Below are 23,965 nucleotides of genomic sequence, written 5' to 3'. Positions count from 1 at the left end.
TGACAGTCATTGAAGCGTCTTATAGTACTTCACAGTCACAGAGATCAAGAACAAACATAATTTCATGCATTTCAGGCTCATTTGTCATCCAGCAGAGGCATCTGGTATCATGTATTTGGCAAGAAAGAAAGCAATGCAGAATAAAAAGCAAATGTTCTTCCAGTCACTTTCTCTGCCCATCTGTACCATGTTTTGGAGCAGGAGATTTGAAAGAGTAAATGTAACTTAAGTGAAGCTGACACAGGATTTAACAAAAGACAAGCTACTGACAAGACTTGCTGATACAAATGCTTTAGTATTTACTTAGCGTGACAGAAAAATCAAGACACATTTTTGTGGCAGACCTAACACAGTCACACTACGAGAAGACGGCGCGGATAAAAGCGGTTTGTGGCGACACTAACCCTACAAGTGACTCACCGCTGTGCCAGCTGCCTGTGTGGGTGAGCAGTTCCTCTGCTGAGTGGCGTTCTCTATTGCTACTTTGGCTACTGTGCTTGGGTCTGTTCCTGCTGGCACCGCCACCATCGTGGCACTGCTGCCGGCATTGTTGGGGTCGCTGATGGTGATGATGCGCACTCCCACTTTGTTGGGGATCCCCGAGGATGCCGTTGTTGCGCTGCGGTCCTCGTTCTCGGCCGGCCTCTTGAGGCCTCGAGCCTCGGGGGCCACCCCATTAGCAGGAGAGCCTGCAAGACTCTGGGAGGTAACAGTAACAGAAGGAGGGAGAGATGAATTGGGGAGCAGTTGCTGTCTTAGCACAGGCGCAGCATGGGCCAGCCCCAAAGGTCCATTGGTTAATTCCGAGGGGGGCCTGTTGCCTATTGCCTGGGGTCCGTTGGCCAGGCGCTCAGCCTGCTGGGCTTTGGCAGTGTCCTGCTGCGGTGGAGGAGGACTAGGAAGAGGGGGATCTGAGCTGTTGGCTTTCTCAGAGGGGCCCACCTCCCCATTCCCCCAGTACTGTTTGGAAGCGATGTGATTTGGAATGTTTTTGTTAAAGTTGCCGCCACTGTCACTCCGATCAAAGTCACACACCCCATTGACAAGAGTCTTTTTGGGGTCGGGGATTCCCTCGGGAGGGGTGTTTGGGCCTGGAGAGAGAGCCTGCTTCCCGTTAGCAGGGTGACTCTCCGTAGCGGGGCCATTGAGTGCTCCCTGGCTGTTCCCTGAGTGGTATGGAGGTAGATTCGACTCCATGCACTTCCGACCATTTAGCAGCTTGGCACCTTCCGCAACGTCACCGTTACTGGTTTTGCCCTTGGAGGCGTCTCCTTCTGCCAACGAGGAGTTCTCCATCACCTCTATCTTCCTCTCATGGACGTGCAGCCCTGTGGCATCTTTGGCCTCCTCCTCCTTTTGACAAATGATTTTGTCTCCTCTGAGTGGAGCTGGCAGTGGCGGTGGCGGTGGGGGCGGCGGCGGAGGTGGAGGAGCTGCCGGGGCATGTTGGGGCACAGTTCCAGTTGAGAATGGAGGAGGAGGGACACCTGGGGCCACAGCTCCCTGGCTGACAGCAGCAACAGCAGCAGTAGAAGTGGTGAAGCCAGTGTTGGGGACCACGGTGAATGTGACTTGTCCAGGAGGGGCAGGGCCCTGAATGATAGTAGCTCCCCCTGAACTGCTTGCAGAAATAAGCTGGCCTGGCAAAAGCTGAACCGTCTGGAGGCCCGGAGCTCCAGCAGCTGGAAGCTGACCTGGAACTAGCTGAACATTGAGCTGCTGAGGTTGAGACGAAGGATTTTGGGTGGTGTAGCTTGTCTGATAGATGACCGGTGAACTGGGGGTTATCGTGTTGTTGGGAGGGGGCACCTGTGGAGCAGGTAGGATTAGCTTTCCTCCTGGAGTAGAAGGTCCCCGCTTTGGAAGCAGTAGCTGTTTGATCAAGCTGGACTCAGTGGAGGTAGGCTGAGAGGAAGGAGGCTGGGAAATAAGCTGGAGAGGTGGCTGTTGTTGGTGCTGCTGTTGATGCTGTTGCTGCTGCTGAAGCCGTTTCATGGACAGTGCGTGGCTGACAGTTTGACTGGGCTGGACCTGGGTGTTGGAGTGAGAGGTGGGAGGTGGGCATGGATTGGAAGAAGCCCCGGGTTGCCCTGCTAGCTGGATAGTTTGGGTGCCAGGGATGGCAGAGGGGTTGGCGAGAACAATCTGGTGGATGGCAGGGGTGTAGGCTGGGCTCTGCTGGGGGTTGGGACTGACTATTACTACACTCTGCGCTTGCTGCTGAGGCTGCTGGTTGGGAGTAGCTATCGTAGCTGCTGGTCCACCTGACTGGTTTGGAGCTGGTTTGGGGGCGATATTCTGAAATGTGACTCGTGACCCCTGGGAATTGGGCACGCTTGTAATACTCAACCCCTGTGCAGCTCCCACCTGGATGGAAGAGGCGGGTGTGGATGCAGCTGCAGCAGCACACTGAGGTTCTACCTGGGGAGCTCCACCCTGAGGCCCAGACAGAGGAGGTGTTTGAGGCAGGGGTGGGTGCTGAGTCACGCCTTGTACCCTGGCGGTGAGGATATGGCCCTGTGGTACCTGCTGAAATAGCGTGACAGGTGCCCCAGTGGGGAGCATGGGGGAGTGTTGCTGCTGCTGTTGTTGCTGGGCCGCTCCTGGAGGGGCGGGGCTTTGAGGGGCGTGGTTCTGGGTGGCCGGTGCTGATGTTGGAACCTGGACCACTGGACCAGGCCGGACCTGCTGTGGCTGCAGTGCTGCCAGAGGATTTGGTGGCATCTGTGGAGGCACCTGCGGGGGCACCGGGTGTCGGGGAACAGTCGGGTGGCTTACGGCAGGAGGTTCCTGTGCTGTGGAGGCCATGGATGGGGTGGAAACACCGAGGTTGAGGCTGGGGCCTGGAGGCCGGACGAACTGGGGCCCGGGAGGTAAGCCTGGTAACAAATGAACAGAGAAATACAAAAACATTGAGGAACAGGGTGAAACTCGTGTCCTATTTACTTACAGTATAAATCAGTAAATAAACTGCCTCCCATGACCTCCAATTAACGCAAGGAAGACATTTCTGTTCAACACACATCATCGTTTGATTAATCACCCCGTAAGCCATATTTTGTGATTAAAGTTTCCCCATTCAGCACCAGCTGTAGTGTCTGTGATGTTCAGAAGCGCCCCACAATTTCAACAAAATCCTTAAAACAAAATGGGAAAGTGTAGTTTTGGTCATTTGGGCAGGTTTTGCACCTGCAAAAGAGAAAACAGCAGTGCCTGTTCAGGGACAACTTAAAAGACATGTCCTAAATGCATCTCTCTCACACACACACACACACACACACACACACACACACACACACACACACACACAGAGAGAAATAGCATGTGTGTGTCATTTTGCTAGGGCCAGTTCAAAACAGGCAGTTTGTGAGTTGCAGCATTCTCAAGAAGCACTTACACAAAGAACAGTGATGCAAGTGTTTAGTTAGCACAAACCACTGACAAATAAGAATTACAAGGAAGAAAAATATGTCCAGCTATCTTTAGAAAACCAGTTTGAGTGTTACACAATTAAAATGATTAAATGTCAGGGTTTTTTTTTTTTACAACCCTCACAAGGCTCGTTTCAGGATCATCTTGGTTCTTGGGTTAAAGCTCGAAGTAAGTTTAAGTTAGTGTAAAGACTTCAAACTTAGATATAAGACTCTACGCTACGAATGTAATTCAAATCAGTTAAATCCGTTATTCATTTAGCGTCAAATGAGTCATACGGAGAAAACAATCAGACGACCACTTTTGGGCAAGCGCTTGGCAACAGTGGGAAGGAAAAAATAAATAAATAAAATGAAATAAAATACAACTCAGTCAAACAGAACGTTGGGAATGCATCAGTAGAGCAGCAGACACACTGCTTACAAATCAACTTTTAGCCAAAAGATGAGAGCTGCTCATCCAAACAGCCTCAAAGTTAGCATTGCGCTAATGCAGGCCCTCAATAAATCTGCCAAGCTGGATGTGGATCAGGCAAACAGTTAAAGAAACAGACTGACACGTTACAATAGTTATCAGCAAGAGTGTAAAAGACTAGCTCTAAATAATGTCTTCACTGTTCATTTCATGACCTGACGCAGCAAAGCTGCACTCTCTCAATTTCACTAGCCAGGTCCTCCAAGTAACTTCTTTTCCTTTGATCGTTTCCTCAATATATTTGCTTTTGTAATTAGTTCAGCCATCTCAGTCCCAGCGGTACCAGCTCTGCTCTCTACAACCCCGCCAGCATCCACCTCTGCACTATCACTATTCTGGTGTGTGTTATAGCTCCTATGACATTTAGATGTTTTCTGAGTTGTTGACCAAAACCTTTTTCTATTTTTTCCCCCTCTCTGAATCCCATCAAGTCTGAGCCACAGGCAAACAAATCATAAGGTCAGCATGTAAAGTGAGAAAGCAAAAGCTGGCTCTGTGTACAGGTTTATGTGTAGCTTTTATGTGAAAGTGATTCACTGTTATAGCTTTACCTGGGGGTGGGGCCTGAGGGTCTCCAGGTGCATCGTGTCGGGCTGCTGGAGGTGGCGGCGCCGATGCTGCTGCTGCTGGAACCGGCTGTTGCTGCTGCTGAGGCTGCTGGTAGTACAGCTGGATGGGCAGGGGGATCGACCGCCGCCTTAGCCCCACCAGGAGGATCTGAACTTGCCCGTTGGCCTTTGGCTCTTCTTGCCTCCGCATCGTGTGGTTGGGGAACACAGTCCTGTGGTGGCAGGAGTAAAGACACCCATAGAATTCTAATACTTGATTTGTGTATCTACACATCCATATTTGACTAAATCAGACATTTAAAGCATACAATTTTCACATTTTCTGGTCCTTCAAACCTTCAAGAAACTTGTGTCCTACAAAGCTGGAGGATGCATGTAATTATTACTTAAACTGATTTATTAAAGTTGCTCTATAAAATGAGAAAACTGTAGAGAATCTGTTGTGGCTCATCTCTGTTCAGAACACAGACATTAAGTGGTGTTTTACACTGGAGCAACATAGAAAGGATCAGACAGGAGGAGGAATCAGGACTGACCGCAGGCATTTGAGAAAGCCGGTGGAGTTCAAGATGTTGCTGCGGCCCATTTTACTGCATGTGGCCAGGTACTCTGAGTACATTTCAGATCGAGACACGGAGCCCTCTGGGTTCGTCTCAAAGTGTGCATTTAGCCTGTTTGGAAGAAGCAGAGAGCATCGACGGAGAGGGTTTAAAGCAGGGAGACACAGCAGCTCCTTCCTCACACTAAACTCTGTTTTTCCTTTATTCAAATTAAGACTGTGCACGACTAGGAATACATTCATCTCACCACTGCAGTGTAAACTTCTCCCCGTCCAGTTCAACAATGCCAGGCGGAGGTTGAGAGGATTGAACTGAAACTCTTGTTACTGAGGAGATAAAAATGGAAAAACCCATTTACATTAGAAACTGATTTAATGCTACAAACTGCACTGCAAAGCAAAAGGAAAATATGCACCGACTCAATTTCAAGAAGGTAGTGCTACCCAGGCTAACCACTAGATGGCAGCAAAGTGATAACTTTGCAGTAGCAGGCCTGCAGAGTACAACTTAGGAATGACACTGCCAAGGTTAGAAGGGTTTCTCTCTCTCACACACACACACACACACACACACACACACACACACACACACACCCACCCCTCTGAGGAGTTGTTGCAGTTGTTTTACATGTGCACTGCCTTTTTCCTGACACACAGACGCGTGTGGTAAAAACGCAACCCCGCATTTATTTTTAAGATAAATCAGTGACTTTCTGAAGTGTTGCATGTTTGTTTTACTTAAAGTTTGTATTTTTCTGTCTGCTTCAATGCACTGGTTTCACCACAGACACACAGAAAAAGCTCAAAAACATTTTACAATAGCTTCTTGAGTTGTTTTTTTTAAACTGTGCCCCCTCTGCCATGGAGAAATCTGCAGGCCTGCTTTGAGTACTCATTGTGTAAAACCTGATGTAAAATGATGCAAACAGACTTCTGTTTGGTTTCCTGTTGGGTTCGTGCTGGTGAAGCTGCACTCCAGTAACTCACACGTACAGCTCACAGTTCTGAGGAATTATCCGATACCCTCTATCTGTACAGCACACCAACAACAGAGTAATCTCTGGTGGATTTAGTGGTGGTGCTTTGAGGGCATTTGCATTATCTAGACGCCTTTCTATGCTCTTTTTGCATAAAAACTCCTCTTCCATCTCGACCCCTTAGTATCAGATGAAAATGATACAAGGCAATGATATAGGCATACCAATTGTATTGACTTAAATTCCAGCTCTTAAAAGTTTTGATGCCGTCTAAAAATATCTTGTGTGAAGATTTTGAAAAAGGCCAATAGCGATACAACAGCTGTTCTTCAGCAAGCATGGTGTTTACTGCTACGTCAGTCTTTGTTGCCAGCAGCACATGGCTTCTCAGTAGTTTGGAGACACTATAGAGGATCAATGCAAAACCCAATGAGGTTACGGATCTGATGTGCCAATCAGATCCGTGGTTTGATCCCTGGCTCGTACAGGCTGCGTGCTGAACTAAGGGCAAAATACTGAACCCCTTAACTGCCCCGGATTCATCCATCAGACTACAAACACTCTATACAAGAACCATTCCATATACCATAACATCTACTAAGAAACAAGCTAACTGCTCTGAGATGGGTAAACATCAGAAAACAATAAGAGGAAAATGTGGAAAGACTTCACGAGTAAGCAGGAGAAAAACGAAACCATTCCTCTTTAAAAAGTATAAAAAAAAAACCATCAAAGAGGCTTGTGTCCTCTCTGTGAAACACTGCTATACACAGATGTAATTACTCATGTTTGCAGAGGTCTGCAGGATCTCTCACAGCTCTTCATCAAGTTCAAACAGGAAACCCCTCCACCATCTCCTCTGTGTGTGTCCAGCAGACCTCTTTTGACTGTCCTGTCTCAAAGTCTGCTTGTTGTTTACAGACTCTTACAAGCTGTACAGTAACGACCTGTATCTGCACTTTTTCCCTGGATGATGCAGCTGGCATAAATATTAAGTTGGACCCAGAACGCTGATGTATGACTGACAGCCTAAGACCAGGTGAACTAACTGACAGCTCTATCTCAGGTGGCCACACTCAGCATCTTCACCATTTCCATCTGTTTGCTCTACATCACACCACTGAATGCAAATCAAAGCAAAACAAGCTCTTTTTAAATCTCCCCTCTCACTTCCGGGTGTGACTGTATTAAGCCATTCAGCTGTGTCAGACCACTGCTCACCTGGTGCTGGAGCTCCCTGCACGGCCGCGGGTACCTGCTCGACCAGCTGTGGTCGGACCTCAGCTGCCTGGTCGGCGTTCGCCTGATGCTCAATCAACCGCACCGCTGTTAGGGCGTCAGGTCCAAACGTATGAAGGTCTACAGATACTAACCGAACCAACAAGTCTGAGCAGGAGAAGAAAGAACATGGGGGAAAAAAAAGATTAAATAATGAACTGTGATTCATGAACAGCTACTTTAGTACAAGTCCTCCTTCTTGTGGCTGCTCCCTTTAGAGGTTGCCTCCATCTGACACCATCCCCAGCATCCTCATCTGTCACACCAACCCTCTGCATGTCCTCCTTTATCACATCCATTAATATATTTTAGAGCTGGAAATGAGCCTTCTTTAACAGTCAGGCTAGCATGACAAATTGGGAAGCAGACATTACCACAAGTGGCCTCCGTGAGTTATAAAGCACGAGGTAACGGTCGATTTGTACCTATGCTGTGGTCAACGAAGGCGATCTTGCTGCATGGGATCTCTCCGAGCTGTGCCAGCAGGTATAGCACCTCCAAGGAGGCCATGAGGAGCATGAGGTCCGGCAGGGTGAGGAGCAACATGACCTCCCTGTATGAGTCCTGGTCCACGTACTCACAGATTAGCACACCATTGTCCTCCACTTTGCTGAGGTTACCCAGGATCTCCATGGCTAAAAGACGCACAAAACACACACGCAGTTAATTAACCCATGATCCTTTGTACACAAAAATACTTTGCTAGAGGCAGAAACTAAAGTAGCAAACACCTACCTCTCATTTTGAGAAACCTGTCCCTGGACATCAAGCATTTAGTGATCGTGTGAAAGATCAGATGTGTCGTCCGAAAGTCAACGGGATCCAGCTGGAGCTACAAGAAGTCAGACAAGATTTATACAACGGTGCCACCATCACTCCAGCAAGTCAGCTGGCAAGACCTGCAACATTCATTAAAGACGTTTTACAGTGGACTCGCTGCCCCGCCGTGCTGAGAGCAGAGGAGGAGACAGGAAAGCCAACATTCAAATATTAAGTGCACTCAATCAAATCAAAGCACAAAGTTACTGTAATTTAAAAAAGAAAAAAAAAGTACAAGGACACATGAATTCCATGATGGCAGCCACGATGTGTTGAGTATAACATATTAGGAAAGAGAAGGTGTTTGAAAATGTTTATATTTACATTCTTGCAGTATCGCATCTAAAACCCATGACTCAAGTAATGACATCAAAAGCTCAACTGTCTCTGTGAGGCACACAGTTTCCACTAAATATGGGCCACACGGACATGTTTTTTATACCAATAAACATTCAGTTTAAAAGGAAACAGGCCGTGGCCAGTGGCCAGGCTGTGATGCTCACTGCGGCCACTGCTTCCATTCACACAACTCAATTTGAAATATTTCTGCATGTTGAGTCTTCAGTATTTGTCTAAAGCCGATAAAAATAAATAAATATGAGAATTCACCCCGGTCTAATAAATATATAAATGTTATGCTGAAAGGCCAACAGTGTGGAAATGATGCTGATACACCATCTGTTGTCGTTTCTCCTGGAAACCTACAGCTACAGCTGATACACCACGTGTCTTCTAATGAATCTAGTAGATATGTCCGCATATTTATGAGCAGGAACTAATTTAATCATTAATCCATCTGATTTTGGAAGAATATAAGCATGTTAGGCTGTTCAGCAAGTGAAAGTTCGACAACAGTCACTGCTGATTTCCACTGCTGAAGTCCAGGAGCTGGCAGCGGTTAAGCTACTCTGGTATCCTTTGTCCCACACGCCATCAAACTGTTTAACTCCTCTCTGGAGGGGAGAGGGAGGGGAAACAGGAGGACAAAGGAGGGAACAACTAAGCTGTAGTGCCTCTTCACCTCACTGTGCAATACCTTTTGTGCAATACTTTTGTAAATAGTCAACGGTGCAATAGACTCAATACTTGAAATGTGCAATTCACTTGTATTTTTATTTTTATTCCTATTTATTCTATTTATCCCCTTCGTATATTTTATTTATATTGTCTCTGTATTTATATATATATGTGTGTGTGTATAACTCTGTAACTTCTGTCGGTGCTGTGCTTTTTTGGAAATCGAATTTCCCAGAGGAACCCACCCGAGGGATTAATAAAGTTCTATCTCTATTCTTTATTTTTTGTCATTTATACACTGACAGGGCGTTTTATTATTAGGGGGTACCGGGTGGGACCTCCTATTGCTTCAGAACTGACTTAATCATTTTCAGCAAGGTGCTGGAAACACAGGCCAAAATCACTGTACTGGATCTTGTGGCTGTGGAAACCTATTTGAGTGCAGCGAACTCATTGTCATATTGGAGAGTCCAGTTTGAGATGATTTGAGTCACTGTGAACTATAGCCTCGGTTTCCTGTTCTTTGCTAACAAGAGTGGCTTCTGTAGCTCATCTGCTTCAAGGTTCGATGTGTCGAGCTTTCAGAGTTTACAGTCCATCAGCAGTCTCTGAAATATTCAAATGCCTGTCTGGCACCATCAACCAAAAATAATAATACAAAAAAAATCACCTTCCTTCACTATTCTGATGCTTGGTTTTAAAGCAGGTCATCTTAAACATGCCTGAATGCTTAAATGAGTTGCTACTATGTTATTGGCTGATTAAATAGCTGTGTCAGTGAGCATGTGAACAGGTGTACTTAATAGCATGCATGGAAGTAATCCTTGCCTCTACTAAGGTCAAAACATGAAATCACTTAGCTGGAAATGATCCCAGACTTTAAATATGTGGCTAACTAATGTCGGATACACCCGTCACGCTGTCATTTCTTGCATGCCACACTGGCAGCTTAAGAGAGAAATTGCAGATTGAACTGAGTCTATATATTTTTGCTGCTGTGTTTTGGTAAGGCTACAAGGGGGAAAAAAACCCAACAACACCTACACAAATCAAATATAGAGCACTGCTTTTACTACAGCCTAACATGTGCCACTTCAATGAGGCGAAACCCACAGCTCCACAGATCTGCTGGCCACAGATGCTGCTGTTATGACTGGACAATCGCTGCAGAGGGGAGGGGTTTAGCTAACACATGAACTGCACTGAAGGACGCCATCACACTAACATCAACTCAACTTGCTGTTCTCAAGCTCCACTGAAGTATTTTGGGTAAGAAATGACAACTCTGTGTGTCACAGTGACCTACATTTGAAAGCAAATTTCCTTCATTTCTTGTTCAGCTTAACTACTTCACTGATCTGACACATATCCCTAACACGGGAAAGGGTACCTCCACGTGAAGCTATTTTTAGCACATTGTACCATCACAAACCCACACCTACCTCGGCAGCCACGTTGCCCAAAGTGTCCAGTCCGAGCTGTCGGAGTGAGATGAGGTTACAGTGGGCGCAGAGCAAAAGGAAGCGCAGGCACGTTCGGTTGGCCGCCAGCAGCTTGACGTTGGCCTCCTCGAAGGAGAGGTTACGCAGGATGACGGCAATCTGCAGCACCCGCTGGGCCTCCATGTCGCTGATGCCCGCGGTCCGCGGAGGGTGGAAGAGGCTCTGCCAGCGCTCCGCGCACGACGTACCATCTGCAGAGAGAACAGGAACAACTTACAGCGGGTGAGGGTATAAGCACATAGTGTATGAATGGGAGGGGTGCTCAAAGGAGGGACATGTGTACTGTATAAGTGTGCATTTACCTTGTGCTGGGTTGTTCTTGTCCCAGATCAGCTCCCTGACTTCAGCGTCCTCCACCACCTCTTTCCAGAACTGTGAACAAATAGAAGCTCTTAGCTGTGCGCTCCAAATTCAGCTAATAATTCAGCTGGATCCAAATTCAGCAACAGTGGGTTTTTGGGATGGTCAGACTGCCTCGAACAGCCCTAATAAATCTGCAGCTACCACAGTGTGAGCATAAAAAAAACTAAGCTGGGGTATGAGTAAGTCAGTTAGACTTACTTAAGGAACAACTTTAAAAAGAGGGTGACCTCTGTGGTTGCAAAACAAACTTGAACTTTATAAAAGTGCAAGAAAGAAAAATGACCATACAGCTCTCATGATTTATGCTAGTAAACATTGTCAGTGGCATAGATCAGATCAGCTCACCGTGAAGCTGTAATCTGACACAAGACCTGCTGCCAGTCTTGTGCATGATTGAAATATTACAAAAACAGCCTGGCTCAAGACTTTTGCATAAGACTGTACAGTTTCAAAATAAATAAAAACAAGTCTTCAGTAAATTCAGAACAACCTGTAGATGTATTGTTGATTTGAGGTCAGCCTTCCAACAGGATACAAAGTATCTTTGACCTCACTGTGACCTCGTGACTTGGAGCCAAAGTAAAGCCTGTATGACTGAGGCAAAATTAAATCCTACAGTGCATTATTTGTCTGTCCTGACTCGACTTTTATGCATGCCTCTTAAATCGACTGAGATCAAAGTCATTTGACCTCCATTCTGTCTTAAAGATGCCTCAGAGAAATCCCTTTGTCAGGATTAAGTGCTGGATTCCTGCCAATCTTCACACTGTACAGAGTCACACGTGCTCTGTGGCTTCTCAGTATAAGCAGCGCACATTTAGCAGGAAAAGGTCGGAGAACATTAGACTTTTTGTAAAAAATAAATTTAAAATGTAGAACTTACCCTGACGAAGTCTCGGGAGGTTTTCTCCTTCCAGTCCATCCCAAACACCCCAGAGAAGCTGCCTAGCGCTGCAAAGACACAGAGGGATGTTAGAGGGAGCGCCTGGGCTTAGCATGGTATTATCTCTCTCTTTTCCCTTCTTCTTCAATTCCCCTTTGACAAATTATATTTAGGGGTTGCTAAGAAGACAGAACCTTTGATCCTAGAACAAAGAGGTGAGAGAGGGGAGGCGGCAAACTGGGAAAATATTTGGAGATTCATGCCCACAGAATAATTGCTCCTCTTTAGGGAAGCACAATTAAAATGAAAATGCTTTTTTACTAAACCAAGGTAAACAACCTCAGTCTTTTTATCTAAATGTTATAATGCTACTGTTCAGTATGTGAAGAGCTGAGGAACGTACAGTCATCGAAGACGCCGGCGTGTGCCAGAAGCAACGTGACCAGTTTGGGGTCCTTGTCCAGCTGCATGGCGTGCTTGCTCTCGTTGGAAAGCAGCGTGCAAACGTTAACGGCAAAGTCCACTTCATTGGGTAGGCCCGAAAGGAGAGACAGCACCAGTTTGTTGTAGTCACATGGTGGAACGAAGTCCGTAGACAGTCCATAGCTTTGGCGGAGATAGTCTGAAGGGGGAAAAAAAAAAAAAAAAAAAAAAAAAAAAAAGGAGAATTAAATATCAGTGAGGTGGGAGAAATGTCACATACCTGCTTTCTATAGCAACCTCAAGCAAACAAACTCAGTTGAGGTTATACAAGTGCTGTACAGGTTATACAAAACATATTTTATACATAACAGTCACAGAGTCACAATAAACACACTAAAAAATCATCTAAAGTAAATAAGGCTGTTTGCTCTTTAAGGTGTCACCACCTTACTTAACAGATCCTGGATCCTGAAACTGATTGGAAGTCGGAGTGAGGAGACCAGCGTAGGTGTGATGTGATCCGGCCGTTTCTCCCCGTCAAAACACGAGCTGCTGCAATTTAGTGCAGCCAGGCGACAAAATAACGAGCGATCAGAGCCAACATATGAAGAATGCCAAGAGGTAATAAAAGCATGAATTACTCTGTCAAAGTCTTATGGCAGGAGCTAGGCCTTCACCTCACTGAGGAGCTTTAGCTGCCTTATTCGCTGTAGTCATTTTTACACGTGCTCTGTAGCCCTGAACCCTTCCAGGAGAGAGTGGGAACAAGCGCTCAACACCTACACTGAACTCGCCAGCTTTGTGGTACAAAGTCTGTGTGCTGATGTGAGCAGTGCAGGTCACACAGCAGTGAAGCGGTGAGCACTGTGGCCTCACAGTGTGGAGCCTGTATGACACCCTCCCCCTGCCGTCCAAAGACAGCCATGTTAAGATAAATAGTGACTGGCAATCTGTCAAGCTCACGACCCTGACTTTGACAAGCAGTTAAGATGACGGATGGGTGGATGGAGAACATGGCTGACAAAAACTAACGCTGTGTGCTACATTTTTACAAAAGGGTAAGTTCAGACTGTGTCGTGACATTTTTCAGAGTTCAAGTATGAGATCAGCTTCTGATTTAGCTGCGACGCTGTGAAGTAATGTCACTTGTGACATAAAAGAAGATGCGGTGGTAGTCACGACACGAGCGGGTGACAAGTGTGAAAGAAGCCAAAGTGTTAATTAGGAGGTTTAAAGTCAGGTAAGGTTCATCATGGGCCTCCTGTCAACAGCCATCAGTGACTCTGCAGTTGGTTTGGAGTTTTATTTGATTTTAAATGATCAACAATGAAGCAGGACAGCACATTGTATGAGTGTTTTCAAAGTAATGACAACATCATGTAAATCTGAGCAGTGAGAAGGCGGCGGCCTTCAGCCGGTCCCTCAGAGGACTACATTTGCCTGCACACTTTCAGCAAGTTCAGCCCCTGTTTCCATTTCCTTTAACTGAAGTTTCAGCAAACGAAATGGGCACGAAGTTGTTTTTAGCTCAGATTAGTCTGATGTGTCTGGTCTCGACTTATGAACACCCTTTAACTTTTAATTGCATCTGAATGTGAATCAGTCAGCCTCCATGATGAAGGTTTTATAATCAAAAGACTTGTAATCCCAACTGCTAGCTGTGTGGGAAAAACAAGGCCCGATTTCACTATTATTACTGAGAAGCTCTCCGGTGTGGAGGTGCAATCATTTTGTAAGCAAAGACCTGAGATTCCTCCCTGTGCTACTGCCGGATTTTCTGCCATCCATCATTTTGTGTGCATAGGTGTCATTTCCCTCCCCCAAACAGTGGCTATTTCACTGTGGTGCAGGGTCTTTGTAGACTGCTGCCTCTGGAAACCAATCATAACAGAGAGAGAGGGGGGAGTCCTGCTGAGTGAATCTGATTTCCATGCTGAAAAGGTTTGTGAAGCCAAATGTAATTCAGCTGAGCTGCCATTATAGCAGCTACGGCTCTATTCAGAAGCTGCCTGCCTGAGCTTGTCCTCCAGCACCTGCAGCGAGCCGGCCGCCGAACAGAGGCGCAGAGGACTGATAGACATCGGCTCGTCTGACGGGTGCAGGCTTTATGAGCAGGAATGAATTAACAGTTGTCGCGCGCCTCAGAGACAACAGCGTAAAGAGAGGTTTCCAGAAAAGCTGTCAAATAATTACCGCTCACTATGCAGTATAGTTATATTTAAATTCAGGGCCTGTGGTACAAATGGGCTTCATTTCTCAAAGATCTACCAGAGGCAGTGCACAAAAATCAGCCAGTATCCGCTCACTGCAGACACATCAGTGTCACTGTGAATAAAAGATACCTTCTTGCCATCAAGTATGTATGTAAGGGGTTTCATGATCACACCAACGGGACGCTAATATCGGTCTTCATAAACAATTTTATGGTAGCTTCAGTAAGTGTTGCAATGATAACACGAGGGCCATCCCACTTGTGCCGAAGCTTTGCTGCCATGATGGAAACTGGCAGCTGATAAATCAGCCACACATTGCAAACACCAGCCAATAGCAGCCTTGTTAATTGTTACTGGCCTAGCAGCGAATCAGAAGGCAGCGTCTAATCGGAATCTGTTGTGTTAAATCAGTTTTACAGCAGTTAAATGTTCAAAGATGGCGTGATTTCAAATGTTGGAGTTTACAACCAGCGTCAAAATGTTTAAATAAAAACAAAAATTCTAAATCAGCTCATAAAAGAAGGTAAAGAAATGCACATTTAACATTTATCGCTACGACTCTTAAATAATATAGCCAAGATGACCATGTGCCAAGCCTACAAGCATGCTAGCAACCTGTCAAAAGTCTCAACTTCAAGTTTTGCGAAGATGATTCCCAAAACGTTGAGGGCCAGACGTCAAACCAAAGAGTTTGGTGCATGGCGGCAAACATTCATGCCACCTTAAAAAGGCCTCATAGTTCCATATTATCCTAATAGAGCACATAGTTCTCACACTTAAAACTTACTTGTGATTCCTAAAGTTTCTAAAAGCAGAGCCCTTTAATCATGAGCCCCCTAGTCTGTGGAAACAGAGCTCATAGTTTGCATTTGGGCAACAGACGGTACTTTTACAGGCTCTACGTTTTTTACTGTTCTTTTTAGGCTCAAAACTTTATTTTCATATAGCTTCTTTAAACCCAATTCTGAAAATGTTGGAACGATGTAAAAAAAATTTAAATAAAACCAATTAAATGACTTAAAAAGCTCATAAACCCATAAATGTTTTCACAATAGAACTAAGAAAACATGTTTAAACAGATGTTTTACCATTTAATGGGGATAAAAAGAATTCTAAGGCAGCAACAAAAGGCTAGAAAACTAAGATATCCAAAAAAGACGCAGCTGGACAAAGATTTTGCAACTATTTAGATTAACTGGCAGCAAGTTAGCAACATGCCTGGGTATAAAAAGAGCATCTTAGAGACCCAGAGTTCCACTCATCTGCAAAAAACTGTCTATAAATTGTAGAACACTTGTGTTCCTTAACATAAAATTGCAAAGCCTTTGATCATCTCATCATCTACAGCAAATACCATCAAAAGATTTAAGAGAATATGGAGAAATCTCTGTGCGCACCGAGCAAATGAATACCGGATGCCTGTCATCTTTAGTCCCTCAAACAGACATGACTGACATGGAAATCACCGCATGGGCTGTTTAATGCTGCAATTAGCAGAGCAACAAACTGATGAACTCATTAATCTTCTGTAATCTATTTTCTTCTTAAATATACAACTTGTCAAATGTGTCGATGAAAATATTTTCCAATTCATTTGTAAGTTAAGTGCTAATGTATTTATAGGCAAAACCTGAGAAATTAAGCCAACAATGAAGCCATGATGAAATTGGTGGTTGCAGCTCTAACTCTGTGGTGGTCAGGTTAATACCATCTTTGTGTGCTGCTTAAAGTTAGGTGAATGTACAGCTGCTGTTTCGACCTTTAATGGTGAAAACAACACGCTGAGAGAACCACAAGCATAAAAAGTGTGGGCGTCGAAAATAAAAGTCGCCGTAAAGCTACGCAGAACTGTTACACTTTGTCATCATGAGCTCTCCTTCCATCATACAGATTACAACTGATTTAAAATTAATGGTTTGAGCCAAGGGCATGCAAGAGCGTTTGAGTATTACAAGCACAGAATTAGTGAATCATCACCGCTCAATACGACATAATACTTACAATCACAAGCTTTAGGGGAAAAAAAGCAGGAATAAAAGTGTTGTACAACAAGTATTATGGGGGAGTAACTGTTCTTTGGCTAGTGAATGAAGGTGGAAGGGGGGGAAAAAAGAAAAAAAAACCTTACAAGCTGCAGTTAAGTTCACCACCATTTGTCGTGTTTTCTGCCCCTCCATGGTCGTGTTTTGGAGTCAATTAGCTCAGCGGGCAGCAAGGAAAGAGCCTGCGACTGAAAGGCTGGAGACTCTAATCTAAAGTGAGGCAAAGGGAAAACCAACAAGTGCTTCCCTCTTCCCTTCATCAATAACTGTTGTCAGGACAGTCAATTACCTCTGAGAGCAGCCCAGCGGTCAGCTCTACAACGTTGTGAGGCTAATGGATATCTCACACTGTGTGTGTGTGTGAGCGCCGCCTGACAAAACAGACAAGAGGCCGGCCTTGGATGCATACGCAGAAACATTTTGTGTGAAATATAATGGGACTCTTCAGGGGCTGCTTTTTGTAAAGAAAGTGGCTGCATGCCTGGCTTTGAAAAATAATTAGTCAACGCTTAGGTGTGTGTAAGCAACTTCCAAGAAAATGAAAAAGGCACAGACAAATCACTGCATGCTTCGCAGGCTCAGCTCAAACACAGCAGCACTTAGCAAGGTGAAATCTGAATTAAATGAGTCACTGTGTAACAAAAGGGATTAAATGAAAAGTACAATAAAGCAGAGTCGTGAATTGGACCAACAGCAGAGAGGCTCGACTATCCCACAGGTCGTTTACTTTAGTTATCCTGACACAAGACCAAAATGCAGATTTCTGCTAAAATAACGCAAATTGGTCTCTTTGGTTTTACTCGTACACAGACCAATCATGCTTAGATCGCTAGTCAACCTCTAAAGGAAAAAAAAACACTCATATTTTAGAGTCTTTGAGCCTCTCATCGTGCCATCTTTCTCAGCAACAAATTGATTAGCCATCACAGATCAACAGTGACTGGCTGGTAGATGTCATTAGGTTTGCAGATAGAGGTTAACAAGGCAGACGCCAACTGTCTGAAGAAGTAACTGAAAGACTGAGACTGAGCTACGCCTCAAGAGCAGCCTGGCAGGCGAGCCGGTCCGTTCTCTCAATTGGACCAAAAACTACATAAGTCACCAAATACACTCGTTAAGAACAGTTCACGCACCTGTGCAGCCAAGCCAAGCAAAGTCTATGTGTGGGGTGAACTGGGCTGACACCAATGTCTGGCTTTTCCTAGCAAAGAATAGACCTTCACTGAATAACTACACATAGCAGTAAAGAGACAACACAGTGTGTTTGAAATCCTGTAATATACTACAGCAAACCCTGCCAGGAGAATCAGGACTGAGGGGGTTTCCTGTGTAGTATTTGGACTGCAGAGAGTATAAAGTCTTGATTATATGCAGTCGTCGACACCTGGTTATTCAATGGCTGAGCAGTCATTCCTACCATTCAAAGTCTGCTGCCATGGGTAGTTGAACTATAATGTAAATTATCCACAGTCAGGAAAACAACCAGGCACGAGGTCATCTGCGTTAAGTCTGGCGATCACTGTAATTCTACATCAGACGGACCCAAGTGGATCCTGGTGGACTTGAGGTATAGTTGAGCCTTAACAGACCCAGTCTAAACAAAAACCCTGCATCTTAGCAGGTGGATCTGGCATCTGTGTAAAGCACAAAGGCTGTGGATGAAGGGAGAGCTGCCTGCCGAGAAACACACATAAGGATGCCCTACGCATGCTTAAAGGCTCAGACGTTTAAAACTAGAAAATTACAATTAGACCTTTTACAAAAGGCTGTATCACATGAGCTCATTAGTGTTTCTAACCTCCACAGCAGAACGAGCAAATGAAGCCTGCTTGATGCCAGAACATGAAAAGCTCACATGAATTTGTAACACACCACAGTGTGTCATCTAACACTATCGGAGACAAAGCTCTCCGATTCGTCACAATAAATTCAAGTGATGAAAACAAAAATCCTAGAAACAAATGGCAGAGTCGTATTTCTGTGCATATGCTTAACCTGAGGGCTGATCAGCTCTGCATTTGTTGCACACACCCAGCGCTGATGAAGTGATGCGCTGCTGCAATCATGCCTGTGTGAGGACTGAGTGCTTGAGTTAGCCAAAGGGCAGAGAGAGACCGAGACACAGACGGGATGAACTTCAGAGAAATGAACAAGTGAGAAAGAAAACGTATGCAAGCAGAAACTGGACACCTGTACGTGACACAGACGTGACAGAGAAACACAGTGATCACAGACAGGACTTTACCTGATACAATGTGTTGCTGGTAGTTATAAGAGTTGGGAATTGCACCGATTGGAAGAGAGGCTTTGGGATTCCCTGGCTGCGCTTCCTCGTCATCCTCGCCAAAGTGGTGGACTTTCTCATACTTCTCCAAGTATCTGTGCGGCGGGAAGAGAGAGAGAGGGAAAACAGGATAAGCAAACATCTGAGCTACTTCCTTTTCAAGGTGCAAGGTTGTTTTTTTTTTTATGCACACGGGCAGATTTTTGAGAGCACAGAAGGGCTGAAGTCGATGTTTTAGAGTTTTAAGTTAGTTGTTGGCTGAAGCTGTTCTAAGAATGAGGGCAAACAAAATTTCAGATTAACTGGACTGCTTTAGAAAATGTGAAGGAGAACTTTATTACTCTTAACTGCATCTTCATAAGTTATACTTCTTTTCCTGCTGACAAAGGCCTCCACCCATTCATGCTACAAAGTGAATGCGTAATGCAACAATTAAATGACAGAAAGTAGGGCTGCTCGATTATGGCAAAAATGATAATCACGATTATTTTCACTGAAATTGAGATCGCGATTATTTGACGATATTTATTTAACCCTTTAAGACCTACTATAGAACCAAGTCCGCCAGAGCTTATATTATTTTTTTTTACATGTTGTAGTGCCGTTTGTGGGAGCATTTCAATTTGCTATGCAACGGTTATAGCCCATATTTTAATAATATGTATGCATTAAGTCCATAGTAACTACATTAATTGCAAAAAAGTGCAATAAACTACAAAAAAATTGAAAATCGTTTTTGTTTTTTTACATGTATTTCTACTTGGAGAAATTTAAGAGGTTTATCCCTCAAAACTTTAAATACAAAAAAGTTGCAAAAAAAAGTTTACAACAACAGGAAATTTATTTTGAGTGTCTTCATAGTTTTATTTTGGAGATACACCAATTTTTATATACTGCAGGAAAAACGAAAAAACAATCCTATGATGCAAATTTGCAAAGAAAACAGCAGGTGCATCAAAATAAACTATTTCCAGCAGTGCAATTTGAGTTCTAAGCATCCCAGCAACTATTCAGAAAGGTCAAACATGACCAGTATAGGCTTTTAAGGCCTACAAGTAAAAAACTACAATTTCCGCGAAAATGACGTCACTTCCGGTTTCGGCCAGGAAATGGCGGACATGTGACAGTTCCCGCTGACGTCTGTTTCACTGTGGGAAGTGTTACGAACAGCTGATAGGAACGGCAAAGCGTGTTTCTGGAATATTATGTTTTTGTTCCTGCAAGCGCTTTTTATGCAATTTTTGCAAAGCTATATGTGGAACGAAACCGTGACCTAGGACAAGCTGATGGCATCAGATGTAAGTACAACTCCTCCGGTTTCATATGCAAAACAAATTATTGCGCTAGCTTACACGGTTCAGGTTCTACAGGGATTTAACAATAGTTACACAACACGGAGCGTGCTGCTCTGACCGGCTTTAAAGGGTTAACAATGACTTTAAAAAATAATATAAAATAGTGTGCAACACCACTGAAGTTTTTTTTACCTCGCTTTTCAACCAGCGGCAGTCACTCTCCTCTCCAAATAACTTCTGTTTAGCTTTCCGGGCTTCCCTCGGGTCCTCTTAATCAGCGGTCTCCAACCTTTTTTGCGCCCGACAATATTTTCACGGACCGGCCTTTAAGGTGTCGCGGATAAATGAGGGAGGGGCTAATAATCGGCTCAGTCATTTTTAATGATCGTTGAAAGCCCAGATCGTAATCGTGATTAAAATTCGATTAATTGAGCAGCCCTAACAGAAAGTTCCTGTTTTTTCAGTATCCACTATAGAAATGTATGACTTTTACAGTAGTAAAAGATTACTACTACTACTACAGTAGTAATCTTGCTATTTTTTTTATTACAGGACAGTCTGTGCAATGAGCTAACAGAACTTTTTCAATAATGTTACACATTTATTTCTTACACTTTAAGCCCAAAGCATAATTTCTTTATCATGTCGAAAAGCAGAGGTATCATTTTCTACTTCTTTTTCTGATATTTAAAAATACCCGAGGGATTAAATGTGTCGCTAAACTTCTTTACAGTGACAGAAAGGAGAGCTTACGCTGGTCCAGCCCGCATAAGATCAAAGAGGGTCCGATGTGTGCCACAGTGTAAAATCAGTCTGACATCCCAGCTCTAAAGCTTTAGGAAACAGAGGCAACGCAAAGACCGTTTTCAATTTCAGCTTTTTCTAAATCCGGATCTCTGAGTCGGAGAACAAAAACAACAAATAACTTTTCTTCATACACACATTTCCTTCAGTGATATGGCTTTAAATAGCTCGGCGAGAAGAAGCCACAAAACAAAAGAGCAGCCGTGATGGCAAAGATGGAAAGAGCACAACTGGCAATGATTTGTTTATATAATAAAAAAAGGAAAGAAAAACCCCAACACAAATAATGCTCTGTGATAATCACACACTCTTGCATGGTGAAAAGTCCACTCTTGAATTTTCAGATAGTGCTAAACATGTGCAACTATGCCCGATAAAAAAAAACAACGAACAAACAAACAGTAAAACTAAAAGGAATGAAAGAAAATAACACTGTTTGTAGTTACTTCTCATAGTTGCGTTGGAGTAGGTTTATACTGTAAAGTGCCAACACTGAAGTACTACCATCCTTAAAGACACAGCTACTAGACGATACAGCCGACCGCATCCACAGTAATCTCTCACTGCAAAAAGCCACTGATTGGAAGAAGAAGAACCCACAAGCATAGGAGAAACTACACGAGGAAGACAGCAACTAGTGTGGCTGCCGACACGGATCTGAACAGACTGGCTGATACAAAGAGAGTCGGGTACGGAAGCACTTTGCGTTTGCAGCGGATAACCACTGGCTGATAACTGATTCTCAAATGATAACATCCAAATGATGCAATCATCCTTTTCAGACCACATGAGAAAATGCTTAAAATTTAGTAAAGCACCTAAAAGATCTCACAGAACTCAAGGTGAATGAGTTTCAGTTTGTATTAACATTATTCTCATGTCATCCTTAAACACACTTTAGCATTTTGTTGACATTCCTGCTGTGAAGTCAGCCGTGACCCCCTGTGTTTACAATGGCTAACGTAAGATAAATGCTTAAAGCTAATGTACTGTAACTAACATTACACCTTGTAGTCACATCAGTAAGCTACTCAGCAATCATCCCAGCATTTCAGTCTGTGTCCTGTCAGCAAAACATATTCTTAACATTTCCTGTTACTTTAATTTACAGATGAATGCTTTTATGTCCATTTTTGTGATTTATTTAGGCTAATAAGTCTAGCAGGTGGAGGGGATTTAGGGCAGTGTGTCAGATTCAGTTAATCTAGAGCTAAAGCAGAGTCTCTTTGAGGAATGCCCACATCGTTTCTGCAGACTCTCCTTGCTTCTGTTATGCATGTTGCAGACAGACGATTCACAGCTGGTCCAGTTGAAGAACTAAAAATGCATGGGTTGAGTGTCACTGGGTCTCCTACTAGGATGAGAAAACGTTGATGTGACCGACTCTGGACGTCTCTGTGGGAAATGTGTTACAATAAACTATTTGGGAGATACTAGAGTGAAGTAACTAAGGGAAATATGTCAATTAATGTAACACACTTCAAATTACAAGCAGAGTTGAAGAATGAGACGATGGAAGTAAGATCAACACCTGCTTTCACTGGAAACAACAAAAAATTATATAAATAATGTGCTCAAATTAAACTCAAAGCAATACAAGTAAAAGGAAAACATAAAAAAACAAAACAAACAACTAAAATTTCCGTAATGAATGCGACCTGTACGCAAAAATGCCCTGAGGCCTTTGGGGTCACTTTACTGCTTTACTTTATTGATTGATTGATTGATTGAATCTTTATTTTGAACATGTTGAAAAAGTATATAAAAAAAATAGAATTAAAAGAGACAAATGAACAAAGCAAACAAAAGGAAAACGAGCAACCACAACTCCAAATAACGTCCATGTTCAAAAAGGAGCAGGAAGAAGCATAAGCTTATTTAATCCCACCCCTTTTCCACTATCTAGTATCAATAGACTACAGAAATACCTCCTTGCAATTACATTATATGTTATGTGTAATTTTTTTTTTTTAAATATATACACATATATGTTTCTATCTATCCATACATACGTATATACACACATACGCACATATACACATTTTCAATAACCCCATTAACACCTCAAGGATACACAGCCTACAATTATATATATATATCCATACCAACAAACCCGTGCATGCGCACACACATGAAAATATTAGACAAGAACACCCTATCAAATCTCTACCTTTTCCCTGTACCCTGTAAAAACCATATCCTTAAACCGCTTTTTAAACTGCGCCATGCTTGGACATTGCTTCATATCTTTACTTAGTCTGTTCCACAGCTTCACTCCACACACAGAGATGCAAAAACTTTTTAATGTTGTACGGATACGAGGATGTTTTAAATTTAATTCCCCCCTCAAATTGTATCCCCGTTCCCTTTTAGAAAACATTTTTAGAATATTGTCAGGAAGCAGGTTATTTATTGCTTTATATATAATTTGTGCTGTGAGAAAATGAACCAGATCTGTGAATTTTAGAATTTTTGATTTTAAGAATAGTGGATTTGTATGATCTCTGTAACCAGTTTTATGGATTATCCTTATGGCCCTTTTTTGTAATATAAAGATTGATGATAGCGAACATTTGTAAGTATTGCCCCAAACCTCTGCACAGTAATTCAAATACGGTGCAATCAGGGAACAATAGAGAATGTGGAGTGATTTGTGGTCCAGAATGTGTTTTACTTTACTCAAGATTGAGACACTTCTTGAAATTTTGTTATGTATATGATTTATATGAGACTTCCAGTTTAATTTATCATCTATAATCACACCAAGAAACTTATGTTCAAGTACTCTTTCAATTTCCACACCATCTACATGAATCTGCACTTGTGCATTTCTAAGGGAATTCCCAAATAAGATAATTTTAGTTTTACTTAGATTTAGCGATAGTTTGTTCCTGTTAAACCATTTTTTAATTTTGCACATTTCTGAAGTAATTGTATCCAGCAGCTCCTTTAGATTCCCCCCAGAACAAAAAATATTTGTGTCATCTGCAAATAATACTAATTTTAATATATCAGATGCCTTACAAATATC

At 43.4% G+C, this 23,965-nt stretch overlaps 1 protein-coding gene across 3 annotated transcripts in view; it reads right to left on the bottom strand.

Moving 5' to 3' along the window:
• Window positions 1-23,965, bottom strand: part of arid2 (AT-rich interactive domain 2) — a 44,874-nt gene that overhangs the window by 4,624 nt on the left and 16,285 nt on the right. For all 3 annotated transcript variants that reach the window (XM_082509814.1, XM_082509815.1, XM_082509816.1), the window contains 12 exons: window positions 18,797-18,930; window positions 12,277-12,495; window positions 11,874-11,941; window positions 10,930-10,999; window positions 10,568-10,818; window positions 8,025-8,121; window positions 7,715-7,924; window positions 7,233-7,397; window positions 5,283-5,361; window positions 5,012-5,146; window positions 4,458-4,687; window positions 421-2,879 (listed from right to left, as the gene is read on the bottom strand). In XM_082509814.1, coding sequence (XP_082365940.1) covers window positions 421-2,879; window positions 4,458-4,687; window positions 5,012-5,146; window positions 5,283-5,361; window positions 7,233-7,397; window positions 7,715-7,924; window positions 8,025-8,121; window positions 10,568-10,818; window positions 10,930-10,999; window positions 11,874-11,941; window positions 12,277-12,495; window positions 18,797-18,930 — 4,117 coding nt within the window. The remainder of the gene's footprint in view (window positions 1-420; window positions 2,880-4,457; window positions 4,688-5,011; window positions 5,147-5,282; window positions 5,362-7,232; window positions 7,398-7,714; window positions 7,925-8,024; window positions 8,122-10,567; window positions 10,819-10,929; window positions 11,000-11,873; window positions 11,942-12,276; window positions 12,496-18,796; window positions 18,931-23,965) is intronic.

Source organism: Aulonocara stuartgranti, assembly GCF_965226115.1.
Source record: "Aulonocara stuartgranti genome assembly, chromosome: 17".
Lineage (NCBI taxonomy): Eukaryota > Metazoa > Chordata > Actinopteri > Cichliformes > Cichlidae > Aulonocara > Aulonocara stuartgranti.
Note: the sequence above shows the minus strand (reverse complement) of the source record. Positions and strands in the feature narration are given on the sequence as shown.